The following is a 14,266-nucleotide window of genomic DNA, read 5'->3' as shown; positions in this document are numbered from 1 at the left end:
GTATCAATAACGATTTATGAAGGTAGAAGAAATCTGTTTGACCTTTTGATGAAATTTTGAACATGTTTGAAAATTCGACTATTTTGTTCAAGTTTCCGTAAACTAATAGTTTTGTATCTAAAACCAAGTTTTCGGAAAGCAACTAAGATTATTGAGTAAAGTTTCCATACATGAAGAGTATTTTGGACAAACGAAAAAGTAATGATGAACATCCTCAATATCTGACTAACATTGACAAGAAGGATCATTTATAATGTTAGCTCGAAAAAAATCATAGTTTAAGAGTGAAGCGGAACATCGCAATTGAGTCAAAATAATATTGAATTTCCTCGGACCGTACAAAAAAAAAGTTTGAACTTTACTTAGAGGATTATCGTTTTTCAATTCCTTCTTAAATTTGGATATAGAGTCGACGCTCAGATTTTTTAGATCAAGCTTATTCCATTCAAATATTGTGGAGTGAATAAACGATTCAATAGTACGGGAAAGGCTACAAAATGGAACAATAATATCATGACCATTTCGCAACGGATAGTTTGCTATACTTTGTACACATGGAGGTGCAAGATCACATAGGTACTCTGGTGCATGTTTTTGATTCATATTATAAAAAATTGAATTTTGTAATTTTCTTTTTCTTCTTCTTTCGAAAAGATATTCCTGGCCAACCTCAAAGTTCAAGGTTTCAGTTTTAGTGAAAATTGATAGACCGGTTACAATTCTTACGGCCTCTAATTGTAAATTTTCTAATTTATGTGAAAAGCATATTCCGCAATTATTCCACACTTCCGTGGCATATTCACATAAGGGTCGAATAAGAATTAGGTACACTTTTCTAAATTGTTACGAGATAGTCGGTATTTAAGTTTACGCAAAGCATTTAAGTGTTTCTTTACGCTTGTAATTATACTTTCAACATGATTGTTCCATTTTGCATCACTACTGAAATCAACTCCCTGGTGCTTATTATATGTACTTAAAGGGATATTATTAACATTTAAGGAAAAGTTTAAGTCTGGAATCTCAATATTTCAGAAAATCATAATTTCGTTTTTATCAGAGTTAAATGACATATTAAAGGAAGATGTGGTATGATTGCCAATGAGACAACTCTCCACAAGAGACCAAATGACACAGAAATTAACAACTAAAGGTCACCGTACGGCCTTCAACTATGAGTAAAACCAATCCCGCATAGTCAGCTATAAAAGGCCCCGAAATGACAAATGTAAAGCAATTCAATCGAAAAAAACTAACGGCTAATTTATGTACAAAATAATGAACGAAAAACAAATATGATATACAGCAACATACGACAACCACTGAATTACAGGCTCCTTACTTGGGACAGGCTCATACAGAATGTGGCGGGGTTAAACTCGTTCAAAGGCACCAACCCTCCCCCTCACCTGGGACAGTGGTGTAACAGTACAACATAAGAACAAACTATAAAAATCAGTTGAAAAAGGCTTAACTCATCAGATGGATACAAATAGAAAAACATATAACGAAAACACAGAGTGAACGTGGACGGGTACTTATAAATCCATTTGGTTGACCCATCAGCCAGCTCTTTCAGGTAATAAAAGTAAAATGTATACCATAAATTTGGAAAAATTGATTATTTTTTCAGTAATCATTGTATTCTAGTGTGCGTAGTATTAACCATCATCCAGCAAACAAATTCTAAAAACAGATGAATCATCAAAGCAACAAAATTAAGATGTTCATTTTTAAGGCACCGACCAAATTATAACCCTCCTTTTTTGTGGAAGGTGCATGGGATTTTTTTTCCTCGGGAAAACGCTTTTTTATATTTTAATCTAAAACACAATTTTTATTTATAATACACAAGAACAAGACATTTTTTTTGAAAATTCATGGCTGAATTTGTTGTTTCTTCTAATTTTAATTTTTTTTTTACTTGTTTACTTTCCTTCTGAATCAGTTCTCCCCTAATAAACTAAGCCCATGCAGTAAAACGATATGTTCCTAATACAGAAGGTGCTGTCATGGATCCGAATGGAGTGCAGTTGTAAGGTTTCTCTGATAGATTTACCATTTTTGCCAGCAGGTGCCAAATTCTTTTGAATTTCGTCTTAATGTCTGAATGATTAGCAAGTTGTGATCGTATGTAACCGATATTTATCGATAAGGTCAAATAATGTGAAATATTCTAGATGATTTTTCATAATTGACTTGTTCTATTATACATTTCTGATATTTTCTAACAAAAAGGTGAATGCAAAGTTAACTTGTAATTTTTTGGATATATTGCCATGAATGGTGTATACGTAAAATTAATGTGCTTACAATAATTATAACTGATAAAGTATAATCAATTCAACAATCTTTATTTGTCTGGTAAGTGTTGCCTGATTATATTGCATAACATCTTAATATCAGTCCAGAAATATAGAACAATTTGTCAATTCAATATATGACAATTTGTTCTACTTCATTTATTAGCAAATTGGAAATTGTCTTCTTGGCATTTAACCGTAAGCTTTTCTAGACACGTAGTGAATACCATTACTTGTTGAGGACAGAATTAAAGGCAAAATTATCCTTTCTATAATTAATGCCTCATCCCGTGAGATGCAAAATCTGCCACCCCGTGCTACTTATTTCAATTTGATGAAAAATTAACTTTAAAAATAAGAAATATTGTCTGGGAAGCGAGCATTATGTCTGATTCTATAATATGAATTCATTTCTATGAAACAAACAAAATGAAATAGGTCGCCAAAAAGTGGTTTGTATCCTGAAACTTGCATTTGAGTCTTAAACCTCTAATACGAAAAAACTGAGGAGGAGTGTTTGAGAAAGAGAGCACTGTAAACGTCTGCTTCTTCTTGCTGGATATAGATTTTGATTCGGTGCTTTCGTGCAATACATTATTTGGTTTAACAGTTCTCAAAAAGAATCTTTGATACTTTTACTTACCTTGATCGTTTTTCTTCGCTTCGAAACCACGATCTATGGTCAAACAGTGATTTGTTGTGACTAAGAATAGAAATAGTCTAACAAACCTGACGATTTACATTTGTCATTTTTTTTTATATCTGACTATGTGGTATGGATCATTGTTGTAGGCCGTACGGTGACCTATAGTTGTTAAATTCTATGTCAGTTGGTATCTGGTGGAGCGTTGTCCCGTCGGCAATTATACCACATCTTCTTATTTATAATGTAAACCACCAAAAACACGAAACTGAGTTCAGTTTCTAAATATTTGCCTATCACCATGTATTCTTGCCATTAACCATGTATCATTGGCGTTGATCATTACACTTACCATTTACTATATTTCCTTGTAAATAACCATATATCCTTGCCATTAACCGTGTATTCTTGCCATTAAACATAAATCCTAGCCATTAATCATAGAAAAACAAAGGATATGGGGTATCCATCCATGATACAGAATCAGTACATGCACAGCAAAAAACACACACAAAAAGCAAAGGAACAGCGCTTTTATTGCTGTTCTTCATCTTAAACTCACAGTGAGGCATTCAACACGGAGCAAAAAAAACTCTCGCCTCACAGCAAGTTTAAGACGGCTCCTAACACCGGCTTGAGTGAAATTCTTTGCAAAAATAATTTGGATAGACTTTATAAGATGTAACACCACCTAATCGGGCCAAGTCAAAAAAGAACATACTGGAAAGTAGTACATCTTTACCTGTCGCTAACTATGTATTTTGCCACTATCCATGTATACTTGCTATTAGTCATTTAAACTTGCAATGACCATGTATTGTTGTCATTAAACATGTATTCTTGTCATTAACCATTTATCCTTGCCGTTAACCATTACACTTGCAATTAACCATATAGCCTTGCAAATAACCACGTATGCTTGTCATTTACCATTATGCTTGCCAAAGACCATGTACAATTGCCATTGACCATGTATCCTTCCATTAACCATGTATTCTTGCCATTAATCATGTATCCTTGCCGTTAACCATTACACTTGCCATTTACTATATTTCCTTGGAAATAACCACGTATGCTTGTCATAAATCTTTATTTTTGCCATTTACCATGTATACTTGTCATTATATAAACTTGCCATTACCCATGTATTGTTGCCAATAACCATGTATACTTGTCATTAACCATGTATACTTGCCGTTAACCATGTAATTTTAACACACCGTAAGGCCTTCAACAATGAGAAAACCCCTTAAAGCATAGTCAGCTATAAAAAGCCCCGAAATTCAAATGAAAACAATTCAAACGAGAAAACTAAAGGCCTGATTCATGTAGAAAACAGTAAACGAAAAGCAAATATGACATACAGCAAAAAAACGACAACCACTGAATGACAGGCTCTTGACTTGGAACAGACACATACAGAATGTGGCGGGGTTAAACTAGTTTGTTGGTGCCAAATACTCCTCCTAACCTGGGACAGTGGTGTAACAGTACAACATGAGAAGAAACTATAAAAAGCAATTAAGCATATTGTATAAAGGCTTTGTTTTCAAATGAATATCATTTTAATTAATAGTTTAGTACAGTTCCTATTTACTTTTGCTGCAGATTCTAATAAAAGAGTCGATATAAAAAAGAAGATATGATATGATTGCCAATGAGACAACTATTCACAAGAGACAAAATGACACAGAAATTAACAACTATAAGTCACCGTACGGCCTTCAACAATGAGCAAAACCCATACCGCATATTCAGCTATGAAAGGCCCCGAAATGACAAATGAAAAACAATTCAAACGAGAAAACTACCGGCCTAATTTATGTACAAAAAAAAACAAATATGTAACACAGCAACAAACGACAACCACTGAATTACAGGCTCCTGACTTGAGACAGGCACATACATACAGAATAGTTATAGTTATATAATATGTATTGCCATATAGTTATTCATAACTCGATATATATATACCGGCGAGCATTGTTGTGCTGATATTTAGAGTAACTATGAATATAATATGTGTTTTCAGCCGTGTGTCACAATGTATCCATTGGATGGATCTGTCGTAGAGTTGTCACTTGTTTATAGGATTATGATTGAAAGTAAATGATGTTTCACTTCTTAAAATATAATTGAAGATATATTATACATTATATGGTATTTACGTATTTATTGGAGAACAACTTTATTCTTGTAGGCAAGGATTTGTATAGAAATCCTTGTGGCAAGTTTAGTTATTTGCAAAATAATTGCGATGAAACCTTTTACTTGTATCATAATCCGAGATATTATATTAGCGAGTTGGCAGACCTATATTCAACGGAATTGCAACCTCTTTCATAAGTGGGGCGAGTTGGCATGACTTAACGTTTTAATAGGTGCCAACCTTCATCCTTACCTGAAACAATAGTGTAACATCACAACATAGAAAGACACACTATAAAATATCAATTGAAATGGCTTAATTCAATCAAAAGACATATAAGTTTATAAAATATCTTATAAAGTTTATAAGATATCTTATATAGTTTATAAGGTATCTTATATAGTTTTAAGGTATCGTATATAGTTTTCAAGTGTGGACACAGATCAGTGTGGATAGTATGTTTGGATGTTTGACAGTGGTTTCTGACAAAAAGAGTTCTCTGGTTTCCCCCATAGGGTTCTATGTTGAACTGTTGTGCACAGTGACAGCCAACCTGTACCAAACACTAAAAGTAGCAGTGTCTATTATTTAATATTTAGTTTTAATGTTCAAGACTGTCATGGGGGAGACACTAATTTAAATCAGTGCCGACCGTTCTTAGATTTTATTTAGCTAGACATTGCTTTTAATATCAGATCTACATATTGGCCAACGTACTATGAGTGCTTCTTGTGTATAATATGTACATTCCTGTAAATAAATTTTGTGCATGTGCAACGTTCCATTGGAGGAGATCCTTTCAACTTTTTAACTTTGGAATAACTTCTATGTGAAAACATTAACATTTTTAAAATTAAAGAACCTTAGTGAGCGCGCTCACATACCCCACGTCCCCACATTGTCACTGGAGAAATAAAATAACTGTAAGAAAAAAAAATTGTATAAGAAAAAAAAATTGAATCATAATTTCCTGTCGATATGCACATCTACCTAGTATGTCCTTATTATCTACAAAGTTTCATGAAATTCTGTTGTGTGGTTTCAGAGGAGTTGCGATGACAAACTGTTGCAGAGGTATATTGAAGCAAATAAGTTCAAAGGGGCGTAACTCCTAGAAAAAAAATTGAATCGTAATTTCCTGTCGATATGCACATCTACGTAGTATGTCCTTATTATCTGAAAAGGTTTCATGAAATTCTATTGTGTGGTTTGAGAGGAGTTGTGATGACAAAAGGTTGCAGTAGTATATTGGGCAAATAAGTTCAAAGGGGCGTAACTCCTGGAAAAAAAATTGAATCGTAATTTCCTGTCGATATGCACATCTACGTAGTATGTCCTTATTATCTACAAAGTTTCATGAAATTTTGTTGTGTGGTTTCAGAGGAGTTGAGATGACAAACTGTTGCAGTAGTACATTAAAGTAAATAAGTTCAAAGGAGCGTAACTCCTAGAAAAAAAATTGAATCATAATTTCCTGTCGATATGCACATCTACCTAGTATGTCCTTATTATCTACAAAGTTTCATGAAATTCTGTTGTGTGGTTTCAGAGGAGTTGCGATGACAAACTGTTGCAGAGGTATATTGAAGCAAATAAGTTAAAAGGGGCGTAACTCCTAGAAACAAAATTAAATCGTAATTTCCTGTCGAGATGCACATCTACGTAGTATGTCCTTATTATCTGAAAAGGTTTCATGAAATTCTATTGTGTGGTTTGAGAGGAGTTGCGATGACAAAAGGTTGCAGTAGTATATTGGGCAAATAAGTTCAAAGGGGCGTAACTCCTGGAAAAAAAATTGAATCGTAATTTCCTGTCGATATGCACATCTACGTAGTATGTCCTTATTATCTACAAAGTTTCATGAAATTTTGTTGTGTGGTTTCAGAGGAGTTGAGATGACAAACTGTTGCAGTAGTACATTAAAGTAAATAAGTTCAAAGGAGCGTAACTCCTAGAAAAAAAATTGAATCATAATTTCCTGTCGATATGCACATCTTCCTAGTATGTCCTTATTATCTACAAAGTTTCATGAAATTCTGTTGTGTGGTTTGAAAGGAGTTGCGATGACAAGAAACAGGACTAACGGACAGACGGACGGACGGACAGACGGACGGACGGGTCAAAAACATTATACCCTCCGCAACTCGTTGCGTGGGTGGAATTATATATGTTGTGTACAAGTTGCAATTTTGTACATATTATAACTTCTTCAGGGTCTTTTGTACAAGCTATCAGTATTTTATTACACACATTCTTCGTCAGGTGATACTAGTGTATTTTCAATAATTAGTTGTTTTACTAAAAAAAAAAATATAAACTTCAACGTAAAGTTATTCACTGTCCTCTTTGTCATAAAACTGGAAATAGGGACACCTACATATGTATTCTATATTTATTTTTTCATTAATACCTGATTCTATGTCCACAAAATATATTTTAGTGTTCTTTTACTGTGTATCAGTGCTATGTAAAAGACTTTCTCTAATTCTTAGCTGATTCATCCTTTTCCTGACCTGTTGATTATTTTTATTTAATCAACTTGTGATTCTTTTGATCTCAGTTCTTCAATGGTTAAAATTTGATTATGACGTCAAATTGTCTTTGGTGGCCTTCGGCTATTGTCTGCTGTTGTCTGTTCGTTTGAGAGGAGTTGCGATGACAAGAAATAGGACGGTAGGACAGACGGACAGACGGACGGACGGGTCAAAAACATTATACCCTCCGCAACTTGTTGCGTAGGGTATAAAAATGATCCGTTGAGGGAACACAGCTTCCTGAGTGTGCTCCAACGCTGGAAAGATTTATGTAAAGAAGCAGAAGATTACAAGGATTGCCAAATGATTCCGATAAAATATGTTCCACAATTTTGATTTTGGATAGCAGCAAAAATTCAAATCAGAAAAGGAACACATTAGTTGCATTTCCGCATGATGTGATTTTAATATGAGAGATGGTATCCGAGAACCTGCATGCATGTAATATTTGTATGGTTCTATTTATGTTCCTTTGAGGTGGCAATTTCTTACTTGGGTTTGTCCACATAAAACTGTAAATTTGTTCAGGATTTTCCCAGTATCATTAGCAAAATATTTTGTTTAAATGTCGAAATTGTTTCTAAGAAGATATATTATGGTTTTAAGTAACAACAATATACCAGATATGGCAGATACCAATACAGATGCTCATTACTCCTACAAACTGATAAAAATTCTTTTAGATATGAACAGGACTGACGGACAAAAGGATTTAAAAAATTATATTTACTCACATTACCGGTATGTATAAGTGAATGATCATTTACATTCAGGACTCATCAGCAGGCAGCACAGATGCTTAAAAAAAGTGTTACAAAACCACCTAGCATCATATTGCTAGTAGCATTGTTTGGTAAATTTGTGCTTTTTTTATTTGGCTTCTGGACAAAAAATGTTTGGTTCAGTGTAATTAAAATCCTTTAATCTCCCATTAAATACTAACATTGAAAGAATACTACTTCAACAACTCCTTGTGCTGACAGTTTTAATCATCTTACCTCACAGCAGATCATGTGCAGATGCGAGTTGTGTGTCAAATCTTTATTTCACAAAGAATGCATTTGCATAACAATGAACTGAGCTCGAAGCAAAGCACTTTAATAATACACTTAGACAAAAAGCTCAATCCAGTGATATACTTTGTAATAGAGGTCTGTCATGAACATTCGCCGTTCATAACCACCTCTATGATCTAACAATCATGCCAAACAATATGGATCAGAATTCCTGAAAAAGACATGTAACTTTTTTTATATTATATGTACGTATCCCAGTTAAAACATACAAAGTTGTGGTAAAAACATTCAGTTTCTAGCAAGTAGTTGTCACTTCATGCACAAATTAATAATATATGCTGAGTGCCTCTCTTTTTGAAATAAAAACATACTTCCACCTATTCATACCCGCCTCCGGGTGCAGGATTTTCTCGCTGTGTTGAAGACCCATTGGTGGCCTTCGGCTGTTATCTGCTCTTTGGTCGTGTTGTTGTCTCTTTGACATATTCCCCATTTCCATTCTCAATTTTATAGTAAACAGGTGAACAAACATTAAAACTTTAAAATGTTATTAGACTTATCTATCAGCTAGTGTACTTATCTATCAGCTAGTGTACTTATCTATCAGCTAGTGTCTATTTACCGTCACAACTGAATCAATATATATACATATGTTAGACTCAGATTGACGTCCAGTCTCTAACCAACCTCCATTCCTGAAGTCGACATCCAAATCTGACGTCATAATAAAATAAGATTCCAAATCTACATGTTTGACCAAATATATATCCCTGAAATAGACATCTTTTTTGTTGTTCTCAAATTAATGTCCCAATATAATATTGGCTTCTCTAATTGATGTTTTTTTTATAGACTAGCCACAATGAAATCAAAGTTTTATAAAATGTTAGGTTGAACCTAATACTAAAAAAGTCGTGAAAGATATAATATTTTAAATCTTGCAAAAACATTGTACATGTAATAATACATTTCAACAATTGGCTGTACTTTTAGTTTTTTATTTTGTCTATTGTTTGAGATAGTGTATTGACCTCTAGACATCTTTCAATTATCTTTGGCATTGGGTGTTTTCTTATTGTTGTACATGTATATATCCATGTGGCATTTATTTATATGAATATGTAAGGAATATGACAAAGTAGATCGAAAGGATGAACTTCTTTCACCCAAATATTAATATGCATGTACATGTTCATGTAATTCTTACATGAAAGATGTTGATGGTCTTCTTGTAATTTTCTGATGTTCGACCTTTTAATTTTAAGCTGTAACATGCCCAAGATTTAATGTCAATAGACCATGACAACCACGACTAAGGGGATTGAACAACTAATCCCCATGGATGAGATGTTGTAATTCTGATACATGTACAACAACACACCAAATATTATTGACTTACCATTACTGGTTTCTCCTCAAACTGAACTAATCAGATTCGGCATATAAACTAACCAATAATTTTTGGGGGCAGGCCCTTTATTAATGAGATATTCAAATGCTCCTTCAACCGCATTATAGTACATGTACATACCACGTATCATTGACTTCCCACAAGTGTTTCCTGTTAAACTAACCTACATGTGCATTAACAGTAATGTGGTCATATTTCATAGGCGGAGGAAGCCGGAGAGAACGACCAACCATCGGTTGGAAGACTGACAATCCTAGTCAATAAAGATTATATTTTGAGTCAAAAAATTGTAATTAAAATCTTGAACAAATTGTTAACGTCATTGGCTATGCCAATAACAGCATACATTTTTTGTACCTTAGTTAAGCTTTGGAAACTTTATGTTGCAGCAAGACAAAAAAAAAAAAAATAGACAACTTTCGAGTTTGTTGCATTTCCCTCAAAAACTTTGGTTTTAGTGAACATCATTCATGCATTTAGGGGCGTCGTCAATTACGTTCTTATGTTGAGCGATTGGTTAAAAAAAATATAATGCTATATCGCGCGAATTATTACTCTAATTAAATTCTTATAATTGATAATCAGCACTTCTGTCATTTAAGAAATGTTATTTAAAAGTACCTGTTGGAACAAACATTATTTCTAGTTCATCCTGCATAATGACGATCAGGAAGACACTTGATGAATTTAATAGTGCAGGGATACAGGCGGTCCCCTCTATCTGGTAAATGACGTCATAAAGGCGTGTATAATTGACGAAATTTTCAAGTGATAATTATTTGCAGATTCATTTAAGGCCAATAAAAAAAAAGGTGTGTTTCCTGTTGCATGCTCCCAAAAAATAAATTGGAAGGTAAAAAAAAATCTAACGAGAAAAAATACTTGTAAGTCATGACTATTTCAGTATAACTTACAATCAATTTTTGTTGTAAATTTTTGTGAAAAGACAACACCCCCCCCCCCCCCCCCCCCCCGATTTTATTTCCATCAACCTTCAGACTTATCATGAAGTGCGGCAATGTTACCAACTGCGAGGTGAGGTTGTGTGAAATTTATTCAAATGGATATATATATGCTGACTGAATGATTCTTTTCTTTAACCATCCAAGGCAATCAGATCAGTGGATGATCAATGATATATGAATGGTTAATCAACATACAATCAGCAATGTTATTGATGTGGTTCAAACTTATAAAACAAGTGTGTTACTGGTCTCCTCGTCACATCATGCATTACAACTGAAATTATTCAAGTGTTCACAAATTTTCTTGCAATTTGATTGAAAAAAAAATATTGTTAGAACCATATTGTCTACATAAATACTTAATACTGACATAATATAACACATGCCAGCGCAAAGGGCATAACACAGCTTTCCTGTATCACTGACCTCAAGCATCAAAATTTTTTGGTATATACCCCAATTATCCAATTCACATCTCCAGCGTTAAAAATTAATATTGTTAACATTTTTATCATGCAGAAGCAATATTAGATCACAATTTTTACCGTGTGAACAACTTCATCGAGAGGTTCTAAAAAACTTGGTTGAAAAGACACACGGTTGGCCCATGGTTTGTGTGGCTGTGGATCTATAGCTTGCTCCTCATGGATGTCCTAGTTTAATGACCATTTTAAATACTTTAAATTCTGATTCAGTTAAACAGCATCAAAATGTTTGAAAACTGACATTTTTAGCTTATAATTTATATTTTTATCTTCATATTTAAAAAAAATAAGGCTGGTTTGAAATTGATGTTTTACCTACAGTTTATATATAATAAGAGACTCTACTGGTTTTCAGCTAATTGTTTACATTTCCAGATCTAAGTGATTGTTGTTTCTTGCCAATACAATGACTAAAATAATCACAATGTCATTGTTTCCATGACAAAAAAATACACTGAAAATTGTTTTTTCTAAGAACCTTTTCCCTTATATGTCAGGAAATAATTATATCAAACCCTCATATGTCAGGAAATAATTATACCAAACCCTTATATGTCAGGAAATAATTATATCAAACCCTCATATGTCAGGAAATCATTATAACAAACCCTCGTATGTCAGGAAATAATCATACCAAACCCTCGTATGTCTGGAAATCATTATGCCAAACTCTCATATGTCAGGAAATCATTATACCAAACCCTCATATGTCAGGAAATCATTATACCAAACTCTCATATGTCAGGAAATCATTATACCAAACTCTCATATGTCAGGAAATCATTATACCAAACCCTCGAATGTCAGGAAATCATTTTACCAAACCCTCATATGTCAGGAAATCATTATACCAAACCCTCGAATGTCAGGAAATCATTATACCAAACCCTCATTAGTCAGGAAATCATTATACCAAATTTACTCTTGCATGAATTAACATTCAATTACTAATGGTAAATCATATATTTTGTGTTTATACTGTAATATAATAACTATTTCAGTTTGACCACAATGTGGCTGCTCATTTGATTCTGATAATTTGGTATAGTCTGTCTGAAACTTGATCTTACATGACTCAAACAAGGCTATATTTGTTCAGTAAAGAGATGACAAATTATCTCCCTTTAAATTTGTTTTACAGAATTGGTTGTCGAAATTATCTCCTTTTGACACAGTTCTAATAATTTGGAGTTTCTAAGCTTAGCTTAGTGGAAAATTAAAAAGTAAGTGTATTATTATATTCAAACTATTCTTCTTAAGAACTACTCTTTTATGTTATGTTTGAAAAACAGAAACTTTGTTTTAAAAGATAATCTGATAGAACTATATAAAGAAGTAGGCCCAGTAAGACCCCTTTTTGGCCCCAAAATATAGCAGTTTTTCAAAATTGTTAAAATGTAAATTTTTAGCTATTTATTGGAAAGAAGAATACTTCTGTTACATAGATATGGGCAGTTTTTGACAATACAATGCGCATGTATCTGGTACTAGCATCATTAAGTCATGCTAAATTGCTGAAATCTTCGAAAGTTTAGCATTTTGGTTAATTTTTAGACGGTTTCCGTCTGAAATGGAAGTGGCCGCATTTGTGTTCATTCTTAATATTTAAATGTAAGTTGTATTTAATGATAATACATAACATATATAAAGGTTGAGAATGAACACGGATGCGGCCACTTTCATTTTTGACAAAAACCATCCGAAAAGTGACATATTATGGCATATTTGATAGATTTTTAATTTTTAAGCTTGAATTTGAGCGACTTTAATGACTAAATCAGTTCAAATCTTTCACATAAAGTAATTGAATCGACTGAAGTAGACACTTAAGTGTTTAAAAAGTGTCAAAAATCTTTCATCAGATGAACCTGAATTTTGAGGCCAAAATCGGCCCTTACCGGACCTCCTCCTTTCCAAATGCAGATTGTCTGAACTTAATTCTAGAAAGAAAGGAATTGTGTGTAATTTTTCATCCACTAAAAAAATGTTATAACGTAGCCATTGGTTGGTAATTCTTGTTTAAAGGACATTGTTAACCCACAAAATTACCCACAATGCATCAGATTATGAACCATTATGATTATGAGTTTTCCTAATGTTAACTTGAGTGATTATCAAATCTAATATATGTAAATTAGATCATCAAAAATCTTACCTGATATGATGTTGTTCCAGTAGAACGCCCTCTAGTGCTGGTGCCACCTCTACCGTAACCATTACTAGCACCAGGGGGAGTTCTACCAACTCCTGCAAAAGTAGAATTCAAAAAATTTATTTAAATATCAGTAAAAATAAAGTTTTTATTCATTAACATGCATCACATAGAGGTAAATTAATTTCTTCCTCTCATCAGTACATGAACTTGTTAAACTCATGTTTTTTTTAAAGATGATTGATCCATTGTAAATATAGAAAAAGTAATGTTCAAATGAACAAATGCTTGACATAAAATCTTTATGATAAGTTACACATTTTATGAATTTCAGTCATACCTTCAAATAATATTAAACTAGCATTAAAATTACACATTCTACAAAACAAGAATGCACAGGTTGTCATGTTAAACTACTACACCCACTCGTAAAACTATTACCCCCACTTGTAATTCAAAGTATTGGCAAACAGGAAGTAGCTGTCTGACTGATCTAAAAAGTGCTCATACTTTACAACTCATCACTGTCAAGCTTCTGAATAAATATGAAGTCATTATGTTCTGTACATATATACATATTACCAGAGTAGTTTGGAAAAGTGTATCAT

General features: G+C 33.2%; 1 protein-coding gene across 1 annotated transcript in view; it reads right to left on the bottom strand.

Moving 5' to 3' along the window:
- Window positions 1-11,548: 11,548 nt before the first annotated feature.
- Window positions 11,549-14,266, bottom strand: part of LOC127731904 (zinc finger C2HC domain-containing protein 1A-like) — a 384,322-nt gene continuing 381,604 nt past the window's right edge. The window contains exons 7-8 of the mRNA XM_052240750.1: window positions 13,662-13,753; window positions 11,549-11,674 (exon numbers count right to left, since the gene is read on the bottom strand). Of these exons, the coding sequence (XP_052096710.1) occupies window positions 11,549-11,674; window positions 13,662-13,753 (218 nt within the window). The remainder of the gene's footprint in view (window positions 11,675-13,661; window positions 13,754-14,266) is intronic.

This window comes from Mytilus californianus, unplaced genomic scaffold (genome assembly GCF_021869535.1).
Source record: "Mytilus californianus isolate M0D057914Y unplaced genomic scaffold, xbMytCali1.0.p SCAF_21, whole genome shotgun sequence".
NCBI lineage: Eukaryota > Metazoa > Mollusca > Bivalvia > Mytilida > Mytilidae > Mytilus > Mytilus californianus.
The sequence above is the reverse complement of the archived record's forward strand: the minus strand, read 5'-3'. Positions and strand labels throughout refer to the sequence as shown.